This window comes from Myodes glareolus, chromosome 18, assembly GCF_982192425.1.
Source record: "Myodes glareolus chromosome 18, mMyoGla1.1, whole genome shotgun sequence".
NCBI lineage: Eukaryota > Metazoa > Chordata > Mammalia > Rodentia > Cricetidae > Myodes > Myodes glareolus.
The window spans coordinates 59373740-59398352 of NC_142043.1; the positions used below are offsets into that span (position 1 = coordinate 59373740).

The following is a 24613-nucleotide window of genomic DNA, read 5'->3' on the forward strand; positions in this document are numbered from 1 at the left end:
AAGGCTTTACAACCAAAGTTCAAGTAAAACAGGATCTAAGGAAAGATAGACACTTGAGAAACAAACAATATTAGAAACTAATATAGTTTTTACAACAATGCCACCAAGACAGCTGGGACACTAACTTTCTAGCCTTTGGAAGTGTCTGTTGGGGACAATCCTGGTTGGCTTGAGTTGGTGTGTCCTCTTGACCATGGGAGATGTAGATCCTCATAGTTCATGAGATGTGGAGGTAACCTATGGGGTGTCAGGTAGTGGTGATAAAAGTCTATGATAAAAATGAAAGATGAAAAGAGACTGACTAACTGGGAAAGACAAAAAAAATTTCACCTTTTCATAAAGAAATTAGAACCCTGATATGTTTGAGGTAATGTTTGGGTGAGCAGTGTGGAGCTCTATGAGAAGGAACAGAATATTCTTTGAAGGTTCTATTACTAGAATTTGACTTTCTATTATAATTTTATTTTTCATTTTTACTGACTTGTGCTCAAAATTATTAGCTGGTGAATAGCTGAACAAATTTATGAAGCTGTGTTGCTTCAGACATTTTTTTTTCTAGTAAGTAGTTTAGGAGTGGATGGAAGTAATGCTTAGAGTTAATGACCTACTACAAGAACTGTGAAATGCTAACAGGTATTCATTATGTACTTTTCAAAGGCTAAATTTAGCACACTCATTACACTAAATAGTTGCAAGTACATTGCTCCATCTTAAATTGCTTCCAACTTTTCTGTAAAATTTAATTATTTAATACGTTGTGCACCAGTGATTAATGAACTAAGTGAAAATAAACAGATTAAAGAATAATTAGATGGTATTTCGCATGATCATTGTTTCTGTTCAGTGTTTCCTTCTTGGTTAAATCTTCACAAGCAAGTTATATACAAGTTGGAAATACCTTCTTATAAACGGATGACCCAGAAAAATCACAAAGTCATATTTTTATTTCATAGGGGAAAATGTAGGTTTTTATCCTTAGTTTATTTGTGTAGAATAAGTAAATATTCATACAGTGTCTCCTCTTTGCTTAACACATTGTAGAAAATACGTGTAATGGGCGTGGTCAAGCACACTGCAGGATTTGTGTGTGAGAGAGAATATTGTTTTATAATTTTGGGATTCTGTTTCCTTTTATTCATTAAATTGATTTATTTTAGTTAGAAAAACAGTGTCTTTTGTTATATAAAATTATAAACTGTGTATAAAAAGAAATTTAATTTACATTTCCACATTTTTGTTCTTTTAAGCCTCGATATACTTTCTCCTAAACGATTTTGTTGTAGCTACAGGCACACAAACACAATTTTCATTGTGTGTGCTCTTAAAATCTGGGACTGTTTCTTTTTATTTATTATTATAATGTCCAAAATAATTTATGTCATTAGGTACTTTTCAGAAACGCCATTTCAGTGACTTAATAACTTTCATCATCTGCCTTATAGATGTATCATAATTTAGTCTCCCCATCCCATGTTAGTGGCAATCTGATTTCTTTTACAAGTATAGTTGGCAGCAGAATTCAGTACATGGGATGTGAGGTCTCACTGTTTGTTCATTCTGTTTTTGAATGATTTCCTGTTGATTAAAGTGAGATCAAATATGACTTCATAGAGACACACCCCAAAGACCATGTTCATTTCAACTAGTTCATCCATTCTTCGAAGTAGTTTTAAAGTAAACTTCGGCTCCTGCATCCCATTTCATTATTCTGTTCCCAGCCTCAAATGTACTTATTAAAACTTAGAAAGCTTTGCAAATGCCCCAGTAATAGAATATGTCTTACATTTTCAAATACAGAAGAATAATAAAATGTCTGATACCTATAAGCATAAAAGTACTTTTTAAAAAATCTATTGACATAAAATTCTCTGTGCCCTTTTTTTTGAATTACAATATTTGAAGAGTTTTAAATATTCTCTTAAATTTTTAAATGATATAACTGAGGTCATAATGAAATTATTCTGTGTATGTTATCAGATGTTTGGGTCTAAGTCCTGTTTCGGGCTCTCCTAGTTGTATCATTTCCAGCATGTTGTTTAATTTCTTCAAGCCCCATTATCTCCATTGATAAAACAAAGGCAACCAATGATCCTTAAGATTTTATTACAGAATTAAATGGAAATAGCACTTGGAAAGCATTTAACCCCCAGAGTTCCCAAGGTTGGTAGAACCATTACTAAGAGTCACTGTCCCTGGTCATGTTCGTGCATGAATAAAAGGTACAAAATAGAAGCATTTGTATTGGAAAATAATTTTACTTTCACTAACTTTGTTACTTGGGAACTCGCTAAAAACCTTTCTGCTTTGTTAACCTGTCTCCTGGAATTTACATGCAAAAATTAAAGTCACTGTAGACAGAATGGTGACCTCCATTCCCAAGAGATCACTATGTCCAAATCTCTGGGTTTCATGAAGGTTTGACCTTCAGAGACTTCTCGGATTCGGTGAGTGAGAGACACAGAGCCAGCTCTACGACATCAGGGAGTCAGCACAACTACAAAGGTCTTGGTGAGAGAGAAAGAAGCAAGATGATCTCTGTTGGCAAAACAACTCTAGGAAGTCTCCAACTACTCTAAGTTGAAAGAAAGCAAAGCATTGGGAAGTGAAGAGCACACATAGCTTCTGGAAGCTGGCCAAGAAAGACCCTGGCAGATTAATTTTAAAAAGAATTGTGATTTTTGCATAATAGATGTCTACTGAGAGACACAACCCTCCCTGGGGCTTCCCAAATGGGGTTCGTGCTGCCTGCTTCTCAGTAAGCCTAAAGAAAAACTTCGGACTGACAGACTGTAAAATAAAATATTTTTTGTTACTTAAAGTCACAAGTTAATGTTTTAGCACACCAATTTTATGGTAATTTGCTATAAAATTAATGAAATGTATATATTAGATATATAAATAAAGACTGGATAGGTAGCTATATGATAGATTGATAGTTGATATATAAACAGGTTGATAACAGGGATAGACATAGGTCATAGATAAATGACACACAGATATTAGATTATAAATATATAAGATTAGATAGATAGGGATATTAATAATAGATTATAGAAAAAGATAACCATTAATATAGGAGACTGTTAATGCAGTGAAATATTTGTAATTTTCCAAAGAAGAGAATATGTTAATATGAACACAAATCCAGAGTTTAATTAATATCTAGAATATTACTCATTTAATTATGCTCTCAATATCATAGTAATAAACTCATCAGAGTTGTCATTTTCTCCGAAGACCTAGTTAAAATACAGTACAATATAGTCTAGTAATCTGGATGTCTGTGTCTGGGGCAAGCAGTTGTGTGCATTTCTTCCCTAATTCAGCTATTAACCTTTCAGTCAAACACATACATAAAATGCATGTTTTAGATACAAGCAATTAAAATCATGCAAAGGTTAATTAAATCAACATCAGAGCTAAATTAGAAAACTATTAAAAATAAACTTTGAAATATTCAATCTTTCTCGCTGTCTGGCTACTGAAAACAAATACCACAGAAGACACAGCACAGTATAAAATCACAGAGAGACGCTGAGAACTAAGAACCCGTGGCTTTCTCATCTCATTCTACCTAGCGGTTTATTTCCAAATACTCTGTAGGAGCAGTCTGTGTAATCTAACCTTAGCCACTTTTCCAGCTCAACTCACTGTGACTCTCATACAGGGAGACTGAAGAATACCAGGCCTTTCTATGATTTTTTGATCTATTTTATCAACCCTTCTTCCATTTTATCTTATCTTTATTCAATGTGTGCTTGTAATCTGTCTATCATGGCTTTAAAAATCTGTTGTAAATAAATGATACAACATGGGGAGGAAGGGATTTTGTAAGTGTTCAATAAAGTTTAAAGCAATTTTAATTAAATCAGAGTTACGTCCAAGAATCTGCCTTAAAATATTCAAACCCAGAGTTGGCTGAGAAAAAAAAAAAAAAGAGGCATCGTCTTCCGACCACTGTGTGTACAGTATGGAAATCAAGGCACCATGCATGCTGTGTGTCCAAAGAAAAAGCATCCAAATGAAGGCACCCTGGTGATTCCACACGCAGGTGAACACTTTGATCTTTCACTATTGCCCCACGATCGATCTTCATTCTCCCGGTAGACACACTGCGTGCTCCTTGTGAATTCTTCATCAGTCTTCTTTCAAGGTGGATGGCGACCCCCTACCCCTCAGATACTGGGTGCACACACGACCCAAACTGGGTAAATAAGGTGCTCGGTCTCCATTACATGAATCTTTGGTTTTTGTCTAAGGAATAAAAATAAAGAAGGGAAAGGATCATAAGGAAAGAAAACAACAGAATTTGCTCAATTATTTTGAGATGAGATAGAAAGAAAATATTGGGGCAGGGAAATGGCTTCTCATTCTAAGTCTGGTTGCACATCACACTGTCTGAGAAGCTAGAACTGGATACAGTTGACAAAACCAGTAAAGACTAGCTAGAAAAAAAAAATGACTTTCCTAAGACTCTCAAGAAAGGATGCAAAAACCACAAATAAATAATACTTCTTTAAGACCAGAACATCCATGATGTTTGGGTTTAGCTATATTAAGATTCTTCTCTCAGTCCTTAACCTGAACACACAATCTTATTTACAACAATGAAATTTTTTAAGAGTAACAAATCAACCCCTTGTGTTTTGTGTGAATTTTAGACTTTTACTAATCATTGAAACTGATCATTTACATCTTTCAAGCAATGCAATTTCAAAAGGTTTAAACACACACACACACTGTGAGGTCATTTAAAAATCCCTCCTTCCTCTCTAACTAACCCACACTTAACTCTAATGTCCGTCCTATTTCTTCTCTCAGTAAAGCACCAATGTTTCTCCTCTATAACAACTTCTAATCCTTGCCTCTGACACAGTCAAGGACCTGGGAAGATCTTCAGGTCAATTCCTCGAGATTCAGAAACCAACTGATGGCAGTATTATTTTCACAATCTGTCAGATAATTGAGCAACCCTTATAGCCAAGACTCTGCACTCCTTGCTTTCTTTAAATACCAAAGTCGTTGTTCTGATTTTATCCTGACCTAGCAAACTACCATAAACCCTACTGGGCTATTTTTTCAGAACATAAGAGTGATTATTAAAAACCACACAGAAAAATTAATATTAGAATGTGTTAAAAATCTCTTCCACCAAAGAAATCAGTCCATTAATTTTTAATTTAGCCAAAGCAAGTTCTTAGGACATGGGCAGAAAGCATCCACATTCTTTGCCAAAATATCACAAGAATCTTTAAGTCAGCTGCTAAAAATTTTTCCTCACTGAAGCCTCATGAATTAGGCCTCCATGGTCCCACATTGCTCTTAGAAATTTTGTCTTTGAAGTCTCTATGAGGAGGGCCCATTAATCTCCACTAACAGTGGTCATCTGATTCTCAAGTCCAAAGTTCAAAGGCCTACTTAGCCCAGTAGGGTTTATGGTAGTTTGCTAGGTCAGGATAAAATCAGAACAACTTCGGTATTTAAAGAAAGCAAGGAGTGCAGAGTCTTGGCTATAAGGGTTGCTCAATTACCTGACAGACTGCTGGAAATAACACTGCCATCAGTGCATTAGACCTACTGCTTAATTTGGTTTCAAAAACAGCATGGTCAGACCCACTACAGCACTCGCTGGCACAAACTTCTGTCTGAGCTGCTTTCCTATGGCTGTGATAAACTCCACAACCATAGCACAATTTACAGAAGGAAGGGTTTGTTTGAGATCACAGCCGCAGGAGTCCGTCACCATCGTGCTGGGGAATCATGGCAGCGGACAGACATAGCAATCAGAGCAGAAGTTAATGGCTTACATTTTGAACTGCAAGCAGAAAGTAGAGTAAATTAGGAAAGGCACATGGCTTTTAAATCTCAACGCCTCACCCTCAGTGACATACTTCCCCTAGCAAAGCATTGGCTTCTAAACATCCCCAAATAGTATCGCCGATTGGAGACCAGGTATTCAAAGATGTTAGCCTATGGGATGTTCTCATTCAGTATGATGCAAATAGTTATATTAACTATTTTCCTCAGGAAATAAATTGGTTGGAATAATGTCTTCAGGAAAAGAAATGGGGTGGTGGCCCTGGAGAAAGTACCAATAAATTAAAATATTATAGCACTAATAGGTGATGAAGGTAGACTTGCCAACTGTAAGGACCTTATTGTGAAGGAATTCAAAGTATTCTAGCAATTAAATGCAGTAAAACTCGCTGAAGAGGTTGTTTATGGAGAATAAAACTGTTTAGAGTTCTAAACATTTAGAGGAACAATGCCCATCTATCTAAAATTAGCAGGAAAAGGAAGAAGTGGACTTGCTTATTTTACAGCAAAAACATAAAGTTAATTTTATTCTAACTATAAATCACACAACTAGAAAAACACTTGTTTCACAACTGTACTTTAGCTGACTATCATAAATAGTTTGGCACAAGCTTGTAAGCATAAATTTCAAAGTTGATTGCCAAACAATATTAAATCACAAGCCATAAAGTAATTTTATGTCTTTTATAAAATATACGAAATGATGGCATTTTTAAAATAAGTGTAATCTCAGACATTTAAATCTGAGCTATGATCGATTGTTTTTAGTTTGTGTGGCGATTACTTTGGAATCTTGTATATTTACTAATCTCTTTCAAATGAAGTGCCAGTAATTCAAAGTCCCCAAAAGTTCTGTGACACGGAGCACAGGTGACTGTGAACAGCCTAAAAAGTCTCAGGATGGGATGAATAAATGCACACCTCTAAATGTTTCCAAAGTGAAGCATTTTCTCTCCTTAGTATCTTTGTCTTGGCAAACCACGTCAGTGATTCGGTAACCAAAAACGAACAAAGAGCGCTGATTATCAAACTTCCTCAAGTCTTCACAGCCAGGTGCCAGGGGATTCATCAACTACGGAAGAGGATTGTCTCTGTTAAGTTTATAGAAGACACATACTCCACTTGGTTGCAAAAACAGAAAATGTCCCAGGTTTTCAGAATTTAAGTGAGTGGGTTAGGACAATAAAATACATGCCTTCTATTAATTTATACCTCTCCAAGGATTCTTGGGATAGTAAATTTTAAAAAAAAACTACTGAAACAAAAGGACAGCAAACAGAAACTCAGCAGCACAGTGTAGCTTTCCCTTGCAGCCCAGAGACCCTAAGTCCTGGGCATTGGAACCAAGTTATTTATACTCCCGGAGTTTTGTTTTGCTTTAATTTGATTCAACTGTGCTTTGGTTTTCCCTCTTGAAGTAAAAATATATGTAACTTATTTTTTTCTTTTACAGAATCTCACAATTAAGATATTGTTGAATTTTAGAGAGACGTTGTCGTTTTTGAGGTACTAACAATTTTAGATAGAGACTTTGGATGTTTTAAAGAGACTGGACTTTTAAAATAATTGAATTTTTAAAGGCTTGAATTTAGGAAAGTTAAAATGTTTTATATTGTCATCTTGAGGACTAACAGAAATGAAAGGTTATAGTTTAATGGTGTTCATTTATTATGTTTGTTTGTCAAGTTAACAAGGAGTAATAGCATGCTGGTTGGGTTTTGTCAACTTGACAAAAACATAGGCATGCCTAGAAAAGCAGACCCATAATTGATCACATGCTCCATAACACTGGTCTGCAAGCAGGTATATAGGCCATTTTCTTGATTAATGATTGATGTGGGAGGTCCCAGGCTACTGAGCATGGTACCACCCCTAGGAAGGTGTTCATGGAGTATATAAGTAGCAGGCTAAGGAAACCACACGAGGCAAGTCAGTAAGCAGGGATCCTTGATGGATTCTGCTTCCGTTCCTGCCTGCAGGTTTCTCCTGCTTTCAGGTCCCACCCTGACTTTCCACAGTGATGGGCAGCAATATGGAAGCATATTCCATTAAATCATTTCCTCCCCAAGTTACTTTGGTCATGGTGTTTTACCAACACAACGATGAACTCAATCTAAAGTGAGTTAATAAATAATCCTAAAATGTCACAATCTAAATTCTGCTCTTAAGTTAAAACCCATTAGTTTTTCCATTACTGTGAATTGAATTGTTAATGCTGATGAATCCTTAAAAGAGTATTTCATGATTAGTTTTATACCATAAACTAGGGTATAAAGGTTAGGTACATCTACAACATCAGGCCTATGTTAAGAAAGAACACTATCATAGTTTGAAAAATGATGTCTTGAGAGACAGCTTGGTGGTTAAAGAGTGCTTCTCCTCTGGTATACAAGCACATGCATGTACACACACATGCAGACAGACCAATGTGCACATAAATTATAATAAATTATTTTTAAGCCTTTGGGAAATTCCACATGTAATTTTTATTTTCATTCCTGAATTATAATTAGAATTCCTGGAGTGTCCTAGAGGATAAGCGGGTTTATGAGTAGAAAGGGAACCAACACTAGCTGCTGTGTTCTAAGTGTTGCTGTTGGCTGTCTCCTGCTCTCATGCAACAGCTGTCTGGGAGCTAAGCAGCTCACTTACCTTGACAGACAGACAGACAGACAGACAGACAGACAGACAGACTAGACATGTGCACACACACACACCCACCAATGGGATTCAGTGGCTACCTGCAGTTGTAAATTATTATATTTTAGTCAGAAGTTGTCAGAGAATCTGACAAAATGCATTTTATAAAGTATTAAAAAACTATGGGACCTCCTGAAAATGAGAAGCTTCTGGAAAGCAAAGGACATGGCCAACAAGACAAAACAGCAGCCTACAGAATGGGGAAAGATCTTCACCGATCCCACATCAGACAGAGGGCTGATCTCCAAAATATACAAAGATCTCAAGAAATTGGTCATCAAGAGAACAAATAATCCAGTAAAAAAAAAAATGGGGTACAGACCTAAACAGAGAACTCTCAGCAGAGGAATCTAAAATGGCTGAAAGACACTTAAGATTATGGAAATGTTCAACATCTTTAGCCATTAGAGAAATGCAAATCAAAACAAGTCTGAGATTTCATCTTACACCAGTAAGAGTTGCCAAGATAAAAAACACTGTTAATTGTGGAACCAATGTGAGCTAAGTACAATCTGGATAAAACTATGATGCAGCCTAAAAGTGCTGACGGTCATGTGTATCATGCTAAGAGCACATGATGGAAAACTTACTTCTGTCAGTAAAGCTGAATAAACTGCACTAGAGAAAATATAAGTAGGGGCTTGTATTTTTCTAAGTACATTTATTTTAAAGATTGCTAAAACTTGCTGTGTGGGTGTTTTAGTTATTTTGTATTATTTCCTGTGCATTTATAAATTTATACAAATGATGTTTATTAACCATGTGCATATTACCTTAAGCCAGTGGCTGTCATCCTTCTAATGCTGCAACCCTTTAATACAAATCCTCATGTTGTGGTGACCTGCAACCATAAAATTATTTTTATTGCTACTTCAGAACTGTAATTAGCAACTGTTGTGAATCCAAATGTAAATATCTGATTGTCTTCTGGGGTCAGCATATACAGTGACTTCCCCTAAAATCCCAATCTTGAAAGTTCCACCACTTCCTAATATTGCTATCCGGGGGACCAAATCTCCAACATAAGAAACCTTAGGAGACAATCACACCCAACCCATAGCACCGCCATTCCTTTCATCTTCAAATTTTACCTTCTGTTTTGAGTTGTCCATAAGCCTTATTACCTCAAAGCCCTCATGAACTGGTCCAGGCCATTGAACCAAAAGAGGATTTTTATCTTAAACTTACTATTTGTATATGTGTCTGCATGTATATATGCACTGTGTTAAGAAATAAACAAGTGAAAATTTTGATTTTCTAGATCTTACCTAATATAGAAACCATATAGAACAGCATGACACAAAATATAGTTCCAATGGATTTTCAGTAAGCCTGTGTCTCATAACACTGAACACTGTTATTTGGACAGCCCTTTTATTACTTACTATGAAAGGGAAAATAAGTTAAACAAGTTAAAATGGAAAGTAAATTACTATGGTATTACCATTCAAATGGTAGCAGTTTGGGAATACTGAAAAAAATTGCTTAGCACCCATGAGGTCCTAGATTCAATACCTAGTACCTCAAAAATAAAACAGTAAAAAATTAACATTGCCAGTAACATTCTTATCCATCTTCTCTTGACCTAGAATTGGGTACCACATAGGAATGACCTTCAGACAAATTACATGCACCCCTTTATCTAAAAATATGATAAATATTACTCTAGTGATTCTTATTCTAATGAACAATCACCAATAAATATATATCTTGTTTTCCAGGCAACACAGCTAAAGTGTACATTGAGATTCAGGATGAAAACGATCACCCCCCAGTGTTTCAGAAGAAATTCTACATTGGCGGTGTGTCTGAGGATGCAAGGATGTTTGCCTCTGTGCTCAAAGTGAAGGTAGGAGAAAAGAAACCCTGATAGGAAACTGCATTGAGAGCAAAGAGCTCTGAGTTTTGCCGATATGCTACAGCCTCATTCTTTGTGGGAATGACATTTATACTCAGGTTAAAAACACAAAATTCTTTGTTTGATGTTTGATTTGGTTGGTTTTTGAGACAGGGTTTCTATGTATACCCTTGACTGTCCTGGAACTAACTCTGTAAACCAGGCTGGCCTTTAACTCACAGAGATCCCCCTGTCTCTGCCTGCTAGGTGCTGGGATCAAAGGCAAGCACCACCAACACCTGAATAAAAATACAAAATTCTTAAACTACAAATTGCAGTAGTGCTGTTCCCGTTGCTGTATAAAATACTCTAAAGGCAACATAATGAGGAAGAGTTATTTTCGATCTCGGCTCCAGAGAGGATAAACTCATCATGGTGGGAAGTCTTAGTAGCAGGAATAGAAGGTTCACCAGCCCCATGATCACCAGTTCAGAACCACTGAGTGGAAAGGAAGTGGAACCAAGCTGTAACATCTCAAAGCCCTCCCCAGTTACAAACTTCCACCAAGAAGTCTCTGTCCTCTCAAAGGTTCCAAAACCTCCCCCAAAAGCACCTCCCTCTGGGAACCACGTCTTCAAACACATAAGCCTGTAGGGAACATTTCACATTCAAACATGATATAAACTTAAATTTAATTATCCAAACTCAACACAGTTTTTACGAGGTCAAACACTAAACAACTTAGTATATTTTTACCGAAAACTGGGTCAAATTCCTTATAATATTCTACATAAAATGTTACAATGTATATATTTAATTTTATTTATTGTTTGTTTGTTTGTTTGTTTAGCATTGTGTAAGTGTGGCTATGTTGCCGTGGCTGAAGGTTACATCATATCTGGGAATATCAGAGGTCACAATTCTGGAGTTCCTTCTTTCCTTTCTCCTTTATTTGGGTTTGGGAGTTTGATCTAGGTTGCCAGGTTTGTACTGCAGTCATCTTTGCCTGCTATACCATCCTGACAGCCCTCTCAATAGGTTTTCGTGCCTCTTCTAGGATCTCTTCGGAATTACTCCATAGAATCTCCAAATGAAATTTCTAGTGACAGATGTGGAAATCATCTACTCTAGTGAAAATGATTGCCTTCGTACAACAACTTTTCAAATATCAAGTGGTGTTTAAATTAGCAAAAGATAATACTCATAAACACTGCTAACTTTAGTACTCGACTAAAAGTGTTTTAAGTCTTTTCATATTCAGAAAAGAATTGGAAAAACTACATATATAATGTAGAGAATGCTCAAGTTTCAGATTGATGCTTTCAGTTTTTCTCTGATATCCACAAATACATCTAGAGATATTTAAAATGCTCTTGGATATTTTCAGTTGTTCTGTTATTATGCAATAAAAATTTTGATGTTTTCTTCTTATTAGTGTAAGAGTTAGATTCTTCGTTCACTGTAGATTACCGGTTACGGTTATTTTTCTGAGCTCGCCTTAACAACCATTTTAACAGCTATACACTAAATATATAAACTCATTTTGATCTTTGGCAAGCTTGGCTTTGGCATTCCTGAGCTCTGCTCATTAGAAGCTGTCTTTCCCATTAGCAGGACCTCCGTGATCAGTCTTAATGCTTCCGACTGCTTTCAGCATGTATCCAATACTTTCAGTAACAAAAAAAAAAAAAAAAATCAGGCAAGCCCACAATCAAATGTAAGGGCAATGCCAAGAGGGGAGGATAAACACTCCAGAATTTGTGAGTCCTACGGGATCTAGAGAAAAACGATGGTGAAGTTTGTGTGGGAAACACTCACAAGAGATCAACTGCTTTGTGGAAATCAGTGTTCGACCCTGAGACAAAACCCAGGAATGGAAAGACTGGGCAGAGCTTAGCGATACACTGATGGACAGACCTGATGAAGTAATTCAGTTAGAAGAACACAGACTGCACTGTGGATCTAAAGGAAGGAACCAGGTCAATTACTGAAGGAACATTTTTTTTTTTTCGGGAGGACACAGCTGATAAGACTCGTGCAGCAAGGCAGATAGATCAGACTGGAACATATACAGGATCCTTTATTGCAGGGCAGCCAGTGAGTACAAAAGCCAGTGCATGGTGACAGGAGGCAAGGGACGGATGAGCCAATGGAGAAGAAGTCTTTGTTGGCCGGCACAGTTGCCGATCTCAGTCTGGAATCCAGAAATTGTCTATTTCCTGTTTTAGCCCAGTATTCACAAGTTAAAGCAGTTCTCAATTCATACGTGGGGTGGGAAAATATTATTTAAAAGTCACACTGAATTGGGGACTACTCTCCCGGGAGGCTTGAGGAAAAGAAATGGTTTCAAAATGAGAAATCTCCTGGGAATATGATAGGGGCTTTTAAGCCACTTGCTGGTGCATATTAGAGTAATGCCGGATTTCATCTACTAGGAATAAAAGTTATTTTTTTAGCCTGCCATAAAATTCAAAATACTGAAAGTTACACCTTTCAAAAGACGCTGCCAGGTAAAGAATAAGGAAGGGAAAAAAAAAGTCGCATAAAATAGAACCGACAGGGTAAGATGGGCTTTGAAAAAGCAGGAAGGCAAGCTGAACTGCCCGAGAAGTTGGAGCGTGGACACGAGCTGACACTTCGAATATGCAGAATGAAGGTAACACAGTAGGATAACTGATGAAATAAATTGCCCAGTATGTGTTGGGAAATCAGGAAGTTGTGTATCTGCTCTCCACTGGAGCATCTAATATGCTAACAGGCTCGGGGGACACTCATGCTGAAGAAGGAAGTGTACTATTTTCCTACTCGGCGCTAAATATACAGAACTAGATTTCTACCCTCCTCCAAAATAAAAATAACATAAATAACATTCTAGTTAATGAGACAAAAAGAAAGAAAAACAGAGGGAGAAGCAGTAGGTTAACTCTGTATGGGAATACCATCTAATGTGATCTTACCACATGTTTATGCTACACTGAGTCGAACTTAATCATCTGAAATAGGGAAAAAGGTGACTTTAAATTATTTGCCACCATGGGACAGTTTGGAGGGTGTGTTTGGCTTTTACCTGCTTAGATTGTCTAATTTTATTCAGGTGTCTATCCTAAGATTGTCTAATTGTATTCAGGTGTCTATCGTCTTGGGGTCTTCTGCCTCGAAGAGGCTAAGCCTGCTCTTAAACCTGGCCAGCCTGAGCCACGCACTTTTGTCCTGTTGTAAATGCTGCCCTTGGACATGGGAGTCCCACTCGTTTTGCATATGTGTTGAGTGATAATGCAGCCTCCTGAGATCACGAGACAGTGTTTCACACGGCAACGGAGTCTTCTTTCTGACTTGGAAAATGAAATGTTCACGTCATGTTCGAACAATTGTTGGGTTGTGTTAGAAGGTCGCAGGAGACTTCTAACACAACCCAACTGAGCTCCCTGAGCAGCGCTCGCTGTGGTTTAAGGCTGACATGTTTGTCACGAAGGGTTCAGCCACATTGATTTCCACCAGCAACCTGGAATCAGTCATTCCAATGGCAGAGTGGGAGGGAAGTCCCAATGCTTTTCTCTCGTCAGTCTTTAATCCAAGTCATTAACATCACTTAGAACTCTCACTCACGTTGGGATAGAGTTCCTGCCCCATCGCCACCACAAAGGTGAGAACTATACCGGAGTAACTTAAAGCAAGAACTCACACAGGCATTCACAAACATGCATGCAACAATGTCAATCAAAAAAAAAGAATAAAAACTAGGAGCAAACCTTATATGCCTGTCTATGCATGAATAGATTGAACAAATCGAGTCTGAACAAATCAAATAATATGATGCAATATTATTCAGTCCTAAAGGGAAGTAAAATCTGACATGTAGCCTATCCTGGATGAATACTGAAGATGTGTAATGTCCAGTGACACAGAATAGACCTATAGGAGATGACAATGCTGTAACTCATGGGAGGTGTGTCAGCAGGCTGTGAGTGCTGCTGATTTGATATTTCTATACATCTAAACTGTTCTACTACTGGGTATACATTATTTCAATAAAAACATTACACTAAACATTTTCTTTGATATCCTTACAGTAGATCTTGGAGTAAATGGTAATTGAGTCCTGTTAAAAATGTTTCACATAATTATAAGGAGTGCTGAATTTTGACTTTTAGATTACTGGGGCCTTAAGTCTAAAAAGAATGTTTAAAGGGGTTAAAAAAAAGTTGAGAAGAAAAGGTTGGAAGGAAAGTCCTGTGATTTGACAGATGAGTGGGGAGGATCCTAGCCCAAACCTAGATCTCCTTTGCAATGAAGGCCAGATTCGTCCATTGGTTGTGAGTGCCAGGCAAAGCAGGTGAATTGGGGAAATGGAATAGATGAGGAAGGAGGTCAGGGGTACTCACTGGGCCAGACCCTGAAGGCAAACATGGAAAGAAGTCTGAGTATGGAGTGGGGGTGGTGGAGGCAATACAGAGAGACTTGTCAGTGGTTACAGGAACGGAAGGTGCTGGTGGAAGCCTAAAGTTCTGCTAAATCCCAGGCAGGGTCAGTCGTCAGTCTGACTGAGTCAAGGCAAGGATATGGGTCCTATTCTGTACATCGGAGGATGTGGGAAGTCTGGATACCTTGTAGGGTGGTAAAGGTGGCCAAGAGGGGACTTGTGGGTAACTGCAGGCAGGGCAGGTCCTTAGCTATGACACAGGTCAGACTAGGCTGAGACACAGGGAGTAAGACCCTGCAGAAGGCAAAGGACAAGTACTGCAAAGTGTCAGGACACAGGCTGTGGATACAGGCACAAAATAGATATGGAGGGTTGTGGAAAAGTGAGGAAGGAGTGGTAGGGGGTACCCACTAGGCTGAACTCTGGAGGAAGACGTAGAATGCCCTGATATAAAGTGGCAGAGGTGATGTAAAGGGATTTGTAAGTGAATGAAAATGGAGGGGGGGGCTCTTGGAAAAGCTAAAAACTTTAACATTTCTAAAGCAGAAAGTAACATCAATTTATGAACTTTTAAGAGACTTCTTATATCTTCCCTAATAGGCACATGGTATTTAAAAAAAAAACTGGGTTTTTTTTGTTATTGTTGTTTTGTTTTGTTTTCAGAGTAAAAGTATAAAAGAAAGTCCCGAACAGCAGAAAAACTGTCCTTCATGAACATAAAATCAATTATCTGTAAAACTTGTTAAAAAAAAAAAAAGCAATCTTTTCTCTCACTAATGAGTCACGGTGTAATCTTTTCTACCCCCTCCTGTGCATATTAATTGTATGTTACATGAATAATCATCAAGGAAATTAGGGACATCTAATGGGAAAAGCAGAAGTTTTGCAGAAAACCCACATCTCACCTACGCTGATGAGTGTCTGCTTAGCAGTAAATGCAATTAGAACCTTGAATTACAACCCACAGCTCATCTACCGGAGCTGCGGCCCAGACAAGGTCATCTGCAGCTCATTTCCTTCCACACCTAAGTCCTGCCTTGTCTTAAAGGGAAGGCATAGAAAAGAATCTACCTGTTTACCCTAATTCACACTAGAGTTCGACAGTGTGCATAGACAAGAAAATAATAAACCGTATTAGATGGGGGGGGGGCAATGCATGTGTGTGTTCTTGCATGTGTGTGTTGAAGGCTGCATGTGTATGAGTATATGGTAACCAGAGGTCAACATTGGTTTTCTTGCTCAATTTCTCTTCACTTTATTTTGTAAAACAGTTTCTCGCGGAAACTGAACTCACCAATTAGGTTAAACTATCTGGCCAATGGGTCCAAGGGATCCTTTTGTCTCTGCTTCCCTGGCACTGGGGTTACAAACATGTGTGCCCATACCTGGCTTTTATATGGGAGTTTGGAGTCCAACTGAGTTTTCAAGTTCTGATGGCAAGTACATTATCAACTAAACCACACACCCCACATGCCAACAAGATAGTAATTTTAATAAAATCTGTCAATCCATTGCAAGAATTTTCTCCCCGTGAAAGACAGAAGCTTGTAGTAATCTTCAGCCTGTCTCATGATCTTGTAGGTTTGAATAATGAACAAATAGCATTTCTGTCTTGCTGTCAAGAGAAAGCTCTTCTTCATGTTTGGTTCTTTAGTACCTCTTCCGGGCCTCAGGATTGCCATGTATAGGATGGGTCTGTAATTCTGCAAGATTGAAAGAAACCTATTAATGAAGTGTCTAGACAGGTCCCATTTACTCTACATCCTCAGATTAGCATATATTTCCTCAGATATTCCTCAAATATCATCCTTTGTTCCTTCCCTTTGTGCAGTACCGTCCCTCAGCATTGAGTCACCCCGGGCATCATCAGGACCAATCCCTGTAGATTTGGCTGGAAAATGTTTGAACCACAGCAAGCTCATCAAAGGTAGTTAGATGAAAAACAGGTCAGCAAATCCTCTCTGTGGGACAAATCAAAACAGTCAAACTCGAGAATCAAAATTTACAATTGTAATGACCTATTGGTAGATTTTTCCCCTTAAATGTCGTCATGTGTCTGTCCCTTTGTCTCTTAATTATTCTGAAGTCCACGTCTCCAGGAATGAAACTTGTCACACCTGCTGGATTCTTCGTTTCTTAGTTTTTTCTCGTTGTTTCACTCTGAACTCTCATTTCCCTTTGACAATGAGGTACACTGTTTAAAAGTGGTTCTAAGAGGAAAGCTTGTATTATAAATACCTGTATTTTAAACAAACAGAGAAATTTAAAATCAATAAAAATAAGTCTCAAGGTTCTAGAAAATATAGATCAAGCAAACCTAAATCAATGAGCAGAAACAGTAACAATCCTAGCATAAAGGAATGAATGACAGAAAAGGAATCCAGAGTGAAGAGTCGCTTCTCTAAAAAGATAAGCAAGATGGGCAAGCCCTTATCCAAACTAATCAAAGGCAAGAGAAGACCCAAACTATGCAGATACAGATGAAGCGAGACATTAAAACAACAGAGAGATCCAGGGGATTATTAAGGCACACTATGGAAACCTATAGTCTACTAAATTTTAAACTATAGGAAAAAGTTAATCTTCCAGACACATAAACCTACCAGATTAAGCAAAGAGCATTGACATAACATAAACATGCTCATAACAAGCATCAAGTTTGATCCCCAGGCTCCACAGCTGAGTTCTTCCAGACCTCAAAACTAAATTTTCCCCAATTAATGCACAAAATAAAATAGAAGGAATACACTGAATTTATTTCACATGGCTGGCCTGGCTTCCCTATCAAAATCAAACAAGGATTTAGCAATAAGAAAAAAATGATAGGCTAATTCCCAAGATGTATATTGTTACAAAAACTTTCAATACTTGTAAACTGAAATCAACAATGCATCATAAAGAGCCTTCCACATGACCAAGTGAACATCCTTTTAGTGATTAAATGATACTTCAATACAGAAAATCAGTTAATTTATTATATCACTTTAATAAACACAAGGACATAAATCACATAATCATCTCAGTAGATGAAGAAAAAAGCTTTTAATAAAAAGTCCAGCATACCTCCATGATAAAAACCTGGAGTAAATCAAGAATAAGAGGAACATACCTCAACATAGTAAATGCTGTTTATAGAAAATCTAAAGACAACGTAAGACTAAATAGAGAAAAATTTAATGCATTGCCATTAAAATTAGGAATGAGATAAGACTATCTACTTCCTACATAAAACCCTTGAAATCTTAGCTAGAAAAATGAGAAGTAAAATTATTTCTACTTGTGGACAATTTGATCTGGTACATAAAGACCCTAAAGATTCTTCCACTCCAAAAAAACACCTTCAACAACATAGCGGGAAACATAATCAGTATACCATATTTATGTCATAGTAAGAAACATATTTCTATATAGCAACAATGAATATGCTGAGAAAGTGGAAAATGTAGGAATAAACCTAGCCAAAAAAGGGAAGACTTCTAATGAAACAAGATTTTTTAAATAAATAAATTGAAGAAGGCATTAGAAGTAGAAACATCTGCCAGGCTCAGCAAGCACAAGTGATGTTTGTGAAATGGCTGCATTACCAAAGCAATTCCCATCAATATTATAATGAAATTCTTCAAAGAAATAGGAAAAAAATCCCCTGAAATGCATGTGTACACAAAGGCCAAAGAAAGCAAAGCTATTCTGAACTAAAAGATCAGTGCTCAGCTTATGACAATACCTGATTTCATGTCACACGGTGAAGTTAAAGTAACAAAGAGTAGAAATGGATGTACAGAACAATAGAATGAGACGGTGTTCACAGAAGGAAACACACACAGCAACAGCCTCCTGATCAGGTTTTGTTTCTCTGTTTGGTTGGTTTGTTTTCTTTGGTTCGGTTTGTTTTTTCAAGACAGGGTTTCTCTGTGTAACTTTGGAGCCCATCCTGGAACTCACTTTATAGACCAGGCTGATCTCAAACTAACAGAGATCCACCTTCCTCTGCCTCCCGAGTGCTGGGATTAAAGGCATGCACCACCACTGCCGAGGCACCTGATCATTTTTTAAAGATGACACACATGTTGTAGAAAAGGCAACCTCTTCAAATGGTGCTAGAGAAATTGAATACCCGTATGTAGAAAATGAGATTAGATCTGTACATTTGCTTTATACAAAAATCATTCAAGTGTATAAAGCACCTAAATGTTAGGAAGTCTGAATCTGTTATAAGGGAATATTTCTGAAATATATAAAGAATAGAAAAATTAATGTCAAAAAGAATGAAAAAAAGCAGTTTCTAGGATAGACTAATGAAATGAACAAGAAATTCACAAAGAATTAAATACAAATGTACACTAAACATGGGGGGATAATTCAACTCTCTTACCTACCAGCGAAATACAAATTAAAATTTCGTTTTTCCCTGTCAGAATGGCCCTCACAAAAAAAAAAAAAAAAAAAAAAAAAAAAACAATTGACAACCCATGCTGGTGTATATGCAAGACAGGGAATCATGCACTCCGTTGTCAAGAATATAAGCACACGCCTCAATTTTAGCCAACCAGGGGAAGACTGAAATTATGTCATTTGCACAACAATAGATGTAACTAGAGGTGATTACACGAAACAAAGTGGCAAAGGCAGATGTTGAGTATTTACTCTCATTTAGGGATCCAGAATAGTAAGTAAAACCATACCACACACACACACACGCACACAAATATGCACACTATGTAGTAAAAGAGAAAGGCGTAGAAAAGGGATGGCATGGAGGTAAAAATTTTCAAAGCCCATGACATATTTGTACTTTAAAGAAGTGTTTGCAAAGTAGTTGCAGGAATAGCTATGCACAATAAATATTTGTAAAAAAAAAAAATACCTCAGAATTTGATGATTCTAACTTATGCTTATCCCAAAGTTCAGTCCCTTAAACCCACATGGTAGAAGGGGAGATCCAACTCACGCAAGTGTTATTCTGACCCACACAAACACACCATAGCACATTTATAAGCATACATATATACATACATATATGTACGTGCATATATAAACAAAACGTGTGCACAAATGATCACACACAAATACATGCACTCATGTACTCATACACAGGTGCACACACACAAATACTTTATTGCTTATTTGTCTCAATGATCAAAAGATTATGAATGTTTAATAATTTGGTAAAAATGGTAAAATGGATAAATTTTAACAGAAAAGTTCTTTCACATATATATTCATCTTCTGTTTGTTACACATGGATGTTTTTCTCATCCCCAGTCATTTTCTGATTAAACCAAGAAATTTTATCAGTGTATGCTGAATGTGGCTAAGACTCCTCAAATTTCAGGTAGTGTATTTTCTACCAATCAAAGACTATTTCATAATATTTTTTCAGTTTTAATGGCTGTTTCCTCTTAGAAAATACCAGTTTGTACCCAAAACTATAAAATCCATTGTGACAAAAAGTATGTTGTTATATATTTGTAACTATATGCATTTACGTATCCATACATACAAATGCCAGAAGGGAGGAAGGAATGGTAGGAAGGAGGGAGGGAAGGACAGAGAGAGAGAGAGAGAGAGAGAGAGAGAGAGAGAGAGAGAAAGGAACACTCTGAAATATGACCAATTTAAATGAAGGACATCTTGAATAGCCCCTGGTTTGGATAAATGTGGTCTTTATATTAAAATGTTGCAAACTGTGTAATCCAAAGAGACAGATTTTAGTGTCCTATGTATAGATAGTCCCACTCCAGCCTGCAAATTAGAACTTCTTCACAATTAGTGTCACTCTCAGGACACTAAAGGCTTTTTTTGGTTATCATTAGCTTCAAAGCAACAATTTAAATTCATCATGCTTTTGAATGTTCGCACTGCTTTTCCAAACTAAAAGGTTTAGAAATTGAATCCTATTTGTCTATATATGTTGTTTTTTTCTGCAAAAGCCATGGTAAATGAGTTTTTCTTTATGTAATAAGATGCTCTTTTGTGATATTTAATTTAATTGATAGGCAATAAATATCAAGAGAGTGGATTCACAAAAATTCAACTTTCAGACTGAATATTCAAATGCCTTGTTCTGTTTACTTGATTTTCTATTAAATATAGGAGTTGAAGCATAAGAAGTCTTCTTATTTTTGATTCTTATTCAAAATTACAGCTAATTTTGTTTTGTGTGTTTGTTTTGTTTGTCTTTGAGATAGGATCTCTCTATGTAGCCCTGGCTGTCCCAGAACTCACAGGATGTAGACTAGGCTGACCTCAAACTCACAGAGATCCTTCTGCCTTGGCCTCTTTGATGTTAGGATTAAAGATTATCTTTCAATGGTAACTATACTTTCAAATATATACCTGTACATGTGTGTGTTTAAGAGAAAAATGTTCTATACATTAGTAGGATGCAAATTCGCCAACAATAAAAATATATTCTGTTAAATAGTAGGAAGTGAAGCTGTTTGATTTGCATTTGTAAATGTTCAGTATCTGTTTGTTGTTATTTTGCTTTAAACTTGGTTATTATTTATTTAACTCTACAGTTACCTAATGTGAACTTATTACCAAGTGTTATTAGTATCCCAGTGTGGCCACCTTTTATTAAATGCTTGTGAAAAAATCTAGCACTGATTTATTTTTCTGTTTAAAACATTTCTTCCTTTTCTTTATAAATTTTGCAAAAATTTTTGAATAGGCCTGGAAATAGATCAGTCTCCTTGGTATTACTTTATCCATGTTTAATCAGAAGCTGGGCACATTGGCTATAAGGACTTTAAAATGAAAGTTTCTTCATGTTTTCTAAAAATACAAGAGTAAAGTTAAAGTATTACTCAGAAGCCAACTCTCTGTTCTTTTTTGCCTCGAATAATCACAGTTTGACACCCACACCAGTGGGTAGATATGAGGCATGAGTTTTGGGCCCTACATTCTAAATCGCCTTCACTCTGTCTCGGGAAAAGCAAGATTTCTGTGCTGCTAATGGCTGAAATGGGTCTAATAGAGAAGCTGAAGTTAGAGCCCCATTATTGGACTTTAATAGGTTTGGAAGTTCTTAGGACATCACTAATTATTTTACTAATATTTCTGCATCCGTGGTATTCATTTAGGCAACAGAGAGGAACAGTTACTAAAGCTATTAGAAAATTAATGTCTCACCTATTCCCTGCACGATAGAGGCAATTATTTGGTGGTTGTCTCTTAATGTTGGGCACCTGTACACATTAAGAATTCCAGATGAGGTCTTAGCAATGTGTAAGTGGTTGTCTGCGTCTGAATTTTCATTATAAAATATAATTAAAGCAAGTAGAATTGCAATATCCAAGTTTGGCTTCTTTCCAAGCAACTCCAGACATAACTTTTTGCCAACAGAAAAAATAAAAGTTAATAAATTAGGCTAACCTCTTCCTCTTGATAACTATATCACAAACCAGGTATAACCTTTTTAGTAGAAAGAAACAGATTAAGTAATGGTGTGGGAGGTTCTTCTGTCTGTGTGTTGCTTTTCTTGATTAATGAATAAAGAAACTGCCTTGACCTGTTGATAGGGCAGAGTTTAGTTAGGCCAGGAAGATGGAACTGAATGCTGGAAGAAAGAAGGGAGGAGTCAGAGAGACGCCATGAATCTGCAGCCAAAGCTAGATGTGCTGAAACTTTGCTGGTAGGCCACAACCTTGTGGTGATACACAGATTAATAGAAATTAGTTAAACTAAGATGTAAGAGTTATCCAATAAGAAGCTAGAACTAATGGACCAAGCAGTGATTTAAGGGAATATAGTTTCTGTGTGATTATTTCAGGGCTGGGCAGCCGGGACAAATAAGCGGCCCCTTCCCTTGCAACAAAGTAGCATTGTATTAACTCTTTAAGGAAACGTGATTCATGTAGAATTTTCTGATGAGGCAGTTTTAGTTATTAAGTATTGAGTATTTAGTTATTAAGTATATTAAGTTCTCTTTTTAAGACCAAATAAATGATGAAACAGTTTTATGGTTTTTATTCATGTATTTGTACCTTTTTGAAAATATCTATGAATATTCTATTTTGAAAATAATACAGATATTTTGAAAATATCTAAAATGTTCAATTTTAATAGAATAGTCTTTCATTATTTGTAACAGTTCATATTTTTTAAAATATTAATTATAATGAGATTTTTATGGAATTGTTTATTTTCCATTTCTGAAAGATATTTTTGGCTTCAACTACTTTCCATTCTTTATATGACTTTTAAACACCATTAATTTGTAGGCAGAGACCACTCATTCATTTCCCAGCTGCCCAGACCTGAAATAATCGCACAGAAACTGTATTAATTAAAACACTGCTTGGCCAATAGTTTAAGCATATTTCTAGCTAGCTCTTACATCTTAAATTAACCCATTTCTGTTAATCTGTGTATTATCATGTGGTTGTGACCTACCAGTAAGGTCCCATCCAATATCTGTCTCCTGAAGTGGCTACAATATTATATATAATCCAGACTCTCTGTTTATATTCCATCTTTACATGGCTTATTATTATTTTTTTACTCCTTTAGCCTATGACTGTCTATACTCTCTTTTAAAGACTTTATTTTGGGGCTAGAGAGATGGCTCAGTGGTTAAGAGCATTGTCTGCTCTTCCACAGGTCCTGAGTTCAATTCCCAGCAACCACATGGTGGCTCACAACCATCTGTAATGATGTCTGGTGCCCTCTTCTGGCCTGCAGGCATACAAGCAGACAGAATACTGTATACATAATAAATAAATAAATAAATAAATAAATAAATAAATAAATATTTTTAAAAAGACTTTATTTTGTTTTTAATTCCTATTATAACTATCTATATACTCTTTTTCTTCTATTCCCAAGTCTACGTACATTTATCCAACACTGTGACCCATTTAGAGGTCTTTCTCATCTGAACTTGTCTTTATTGTGTATCTGTAATCCTTTTCTGACCAGGACTGCTTCTTAAAATGCTAAGCAGCATGGTTAGGACTAAGGCTGCTTTGCCTTTTGGCTCGGAGCAGTTCAACATGGTGGAGGCATGTTCATTGCCTCTGAGACTGCCAGGTGGGAACCATCCTCACCACGTCAACTGTGGTAACCAGTTGGCCCATGCTGCCACCAAGTAACTTGCAGCATGCTGCCCAAAAACCCCATTCAAGTGCTCAACCTCCTGAAAGAGCCAGAGTTGGTGCTGTCCAAACCAGGAAGCCACTATTTCTTATGCTGAGTCAGTAAGCCTTTTCTTAAAGGAGCCATGGTGCCCCTGCTCACCACCAGCAAACGGAGCCCCTAAAAAAATGTGGTTTCCAAGAACCTGCATTAAACCCTGTTATTTTCTGTCTGAAATTTCTTTTCAAGCTCTTTCAGGTTTTTATTTGGATATAGTTGCCCCATGTTGAGTGCCAGTCTGTAGGCAGAGACTATTTCTTTGTTTTCTGGCTGCCCAAACCCAAAATAATTGCACAGAAACTGTATTAATTAAAACCCTGCTTAGGAAATAGCTTAAGTGTATTTCTAGTTAGGTCTTATATATTAAATTAACCCATTTCTATTCATCTATTGCCACGAGGTTGTGGCCTACCAGTAAGGTTCTGTCTGGCATCTGGCATCTGTCTCCTGCTGTGACTACATGGCATCTCTCTGATTCCACCTTCTCTCTCTTTCTCTCTCTCTCTCTCTCTCTCTCTCTCTCTCTCTCTCTCTCTCTCTCTCTCTCTGGCTAACAACCTGGCTATATTCTGCCCTTCTATAGGCCAAAGTAGCTTTTTTTATTAAGCATTGGTAGTAAAATATATCCATAGCATAGAGAGGGGAATACCACATCATTAATTAGCTGGACTTTGTGGCATATTCCTTGATTACCTGCCCTC

General features: G+C 36.9%; 1 protein-coding gene across 4 annotated transcripts in view; it reads left to right on the forward strand.

The window, feature by feature from the left end:
- Pcdh15 (protocadherin related 15) overlaps positions 1-24613 on the forward strand; it is a 1307054-nt gene that overhangs the window by 1212671 nt on the left and 69770 nt on the right. For all 4 annotated transcript variants that reach the window (XM_085679751.2, XM_087898231.1, XM_087898232.1 and 1 more), the window contains one exon: positions 10239-10366. In XM_085679751.2, the coding sequence (XP_085535877.2) occupies positions 10239-10366 (128 nt within the window). The remainder of the gene's footprint in view (positions 1-10238; positions 10367-24613) is intronic.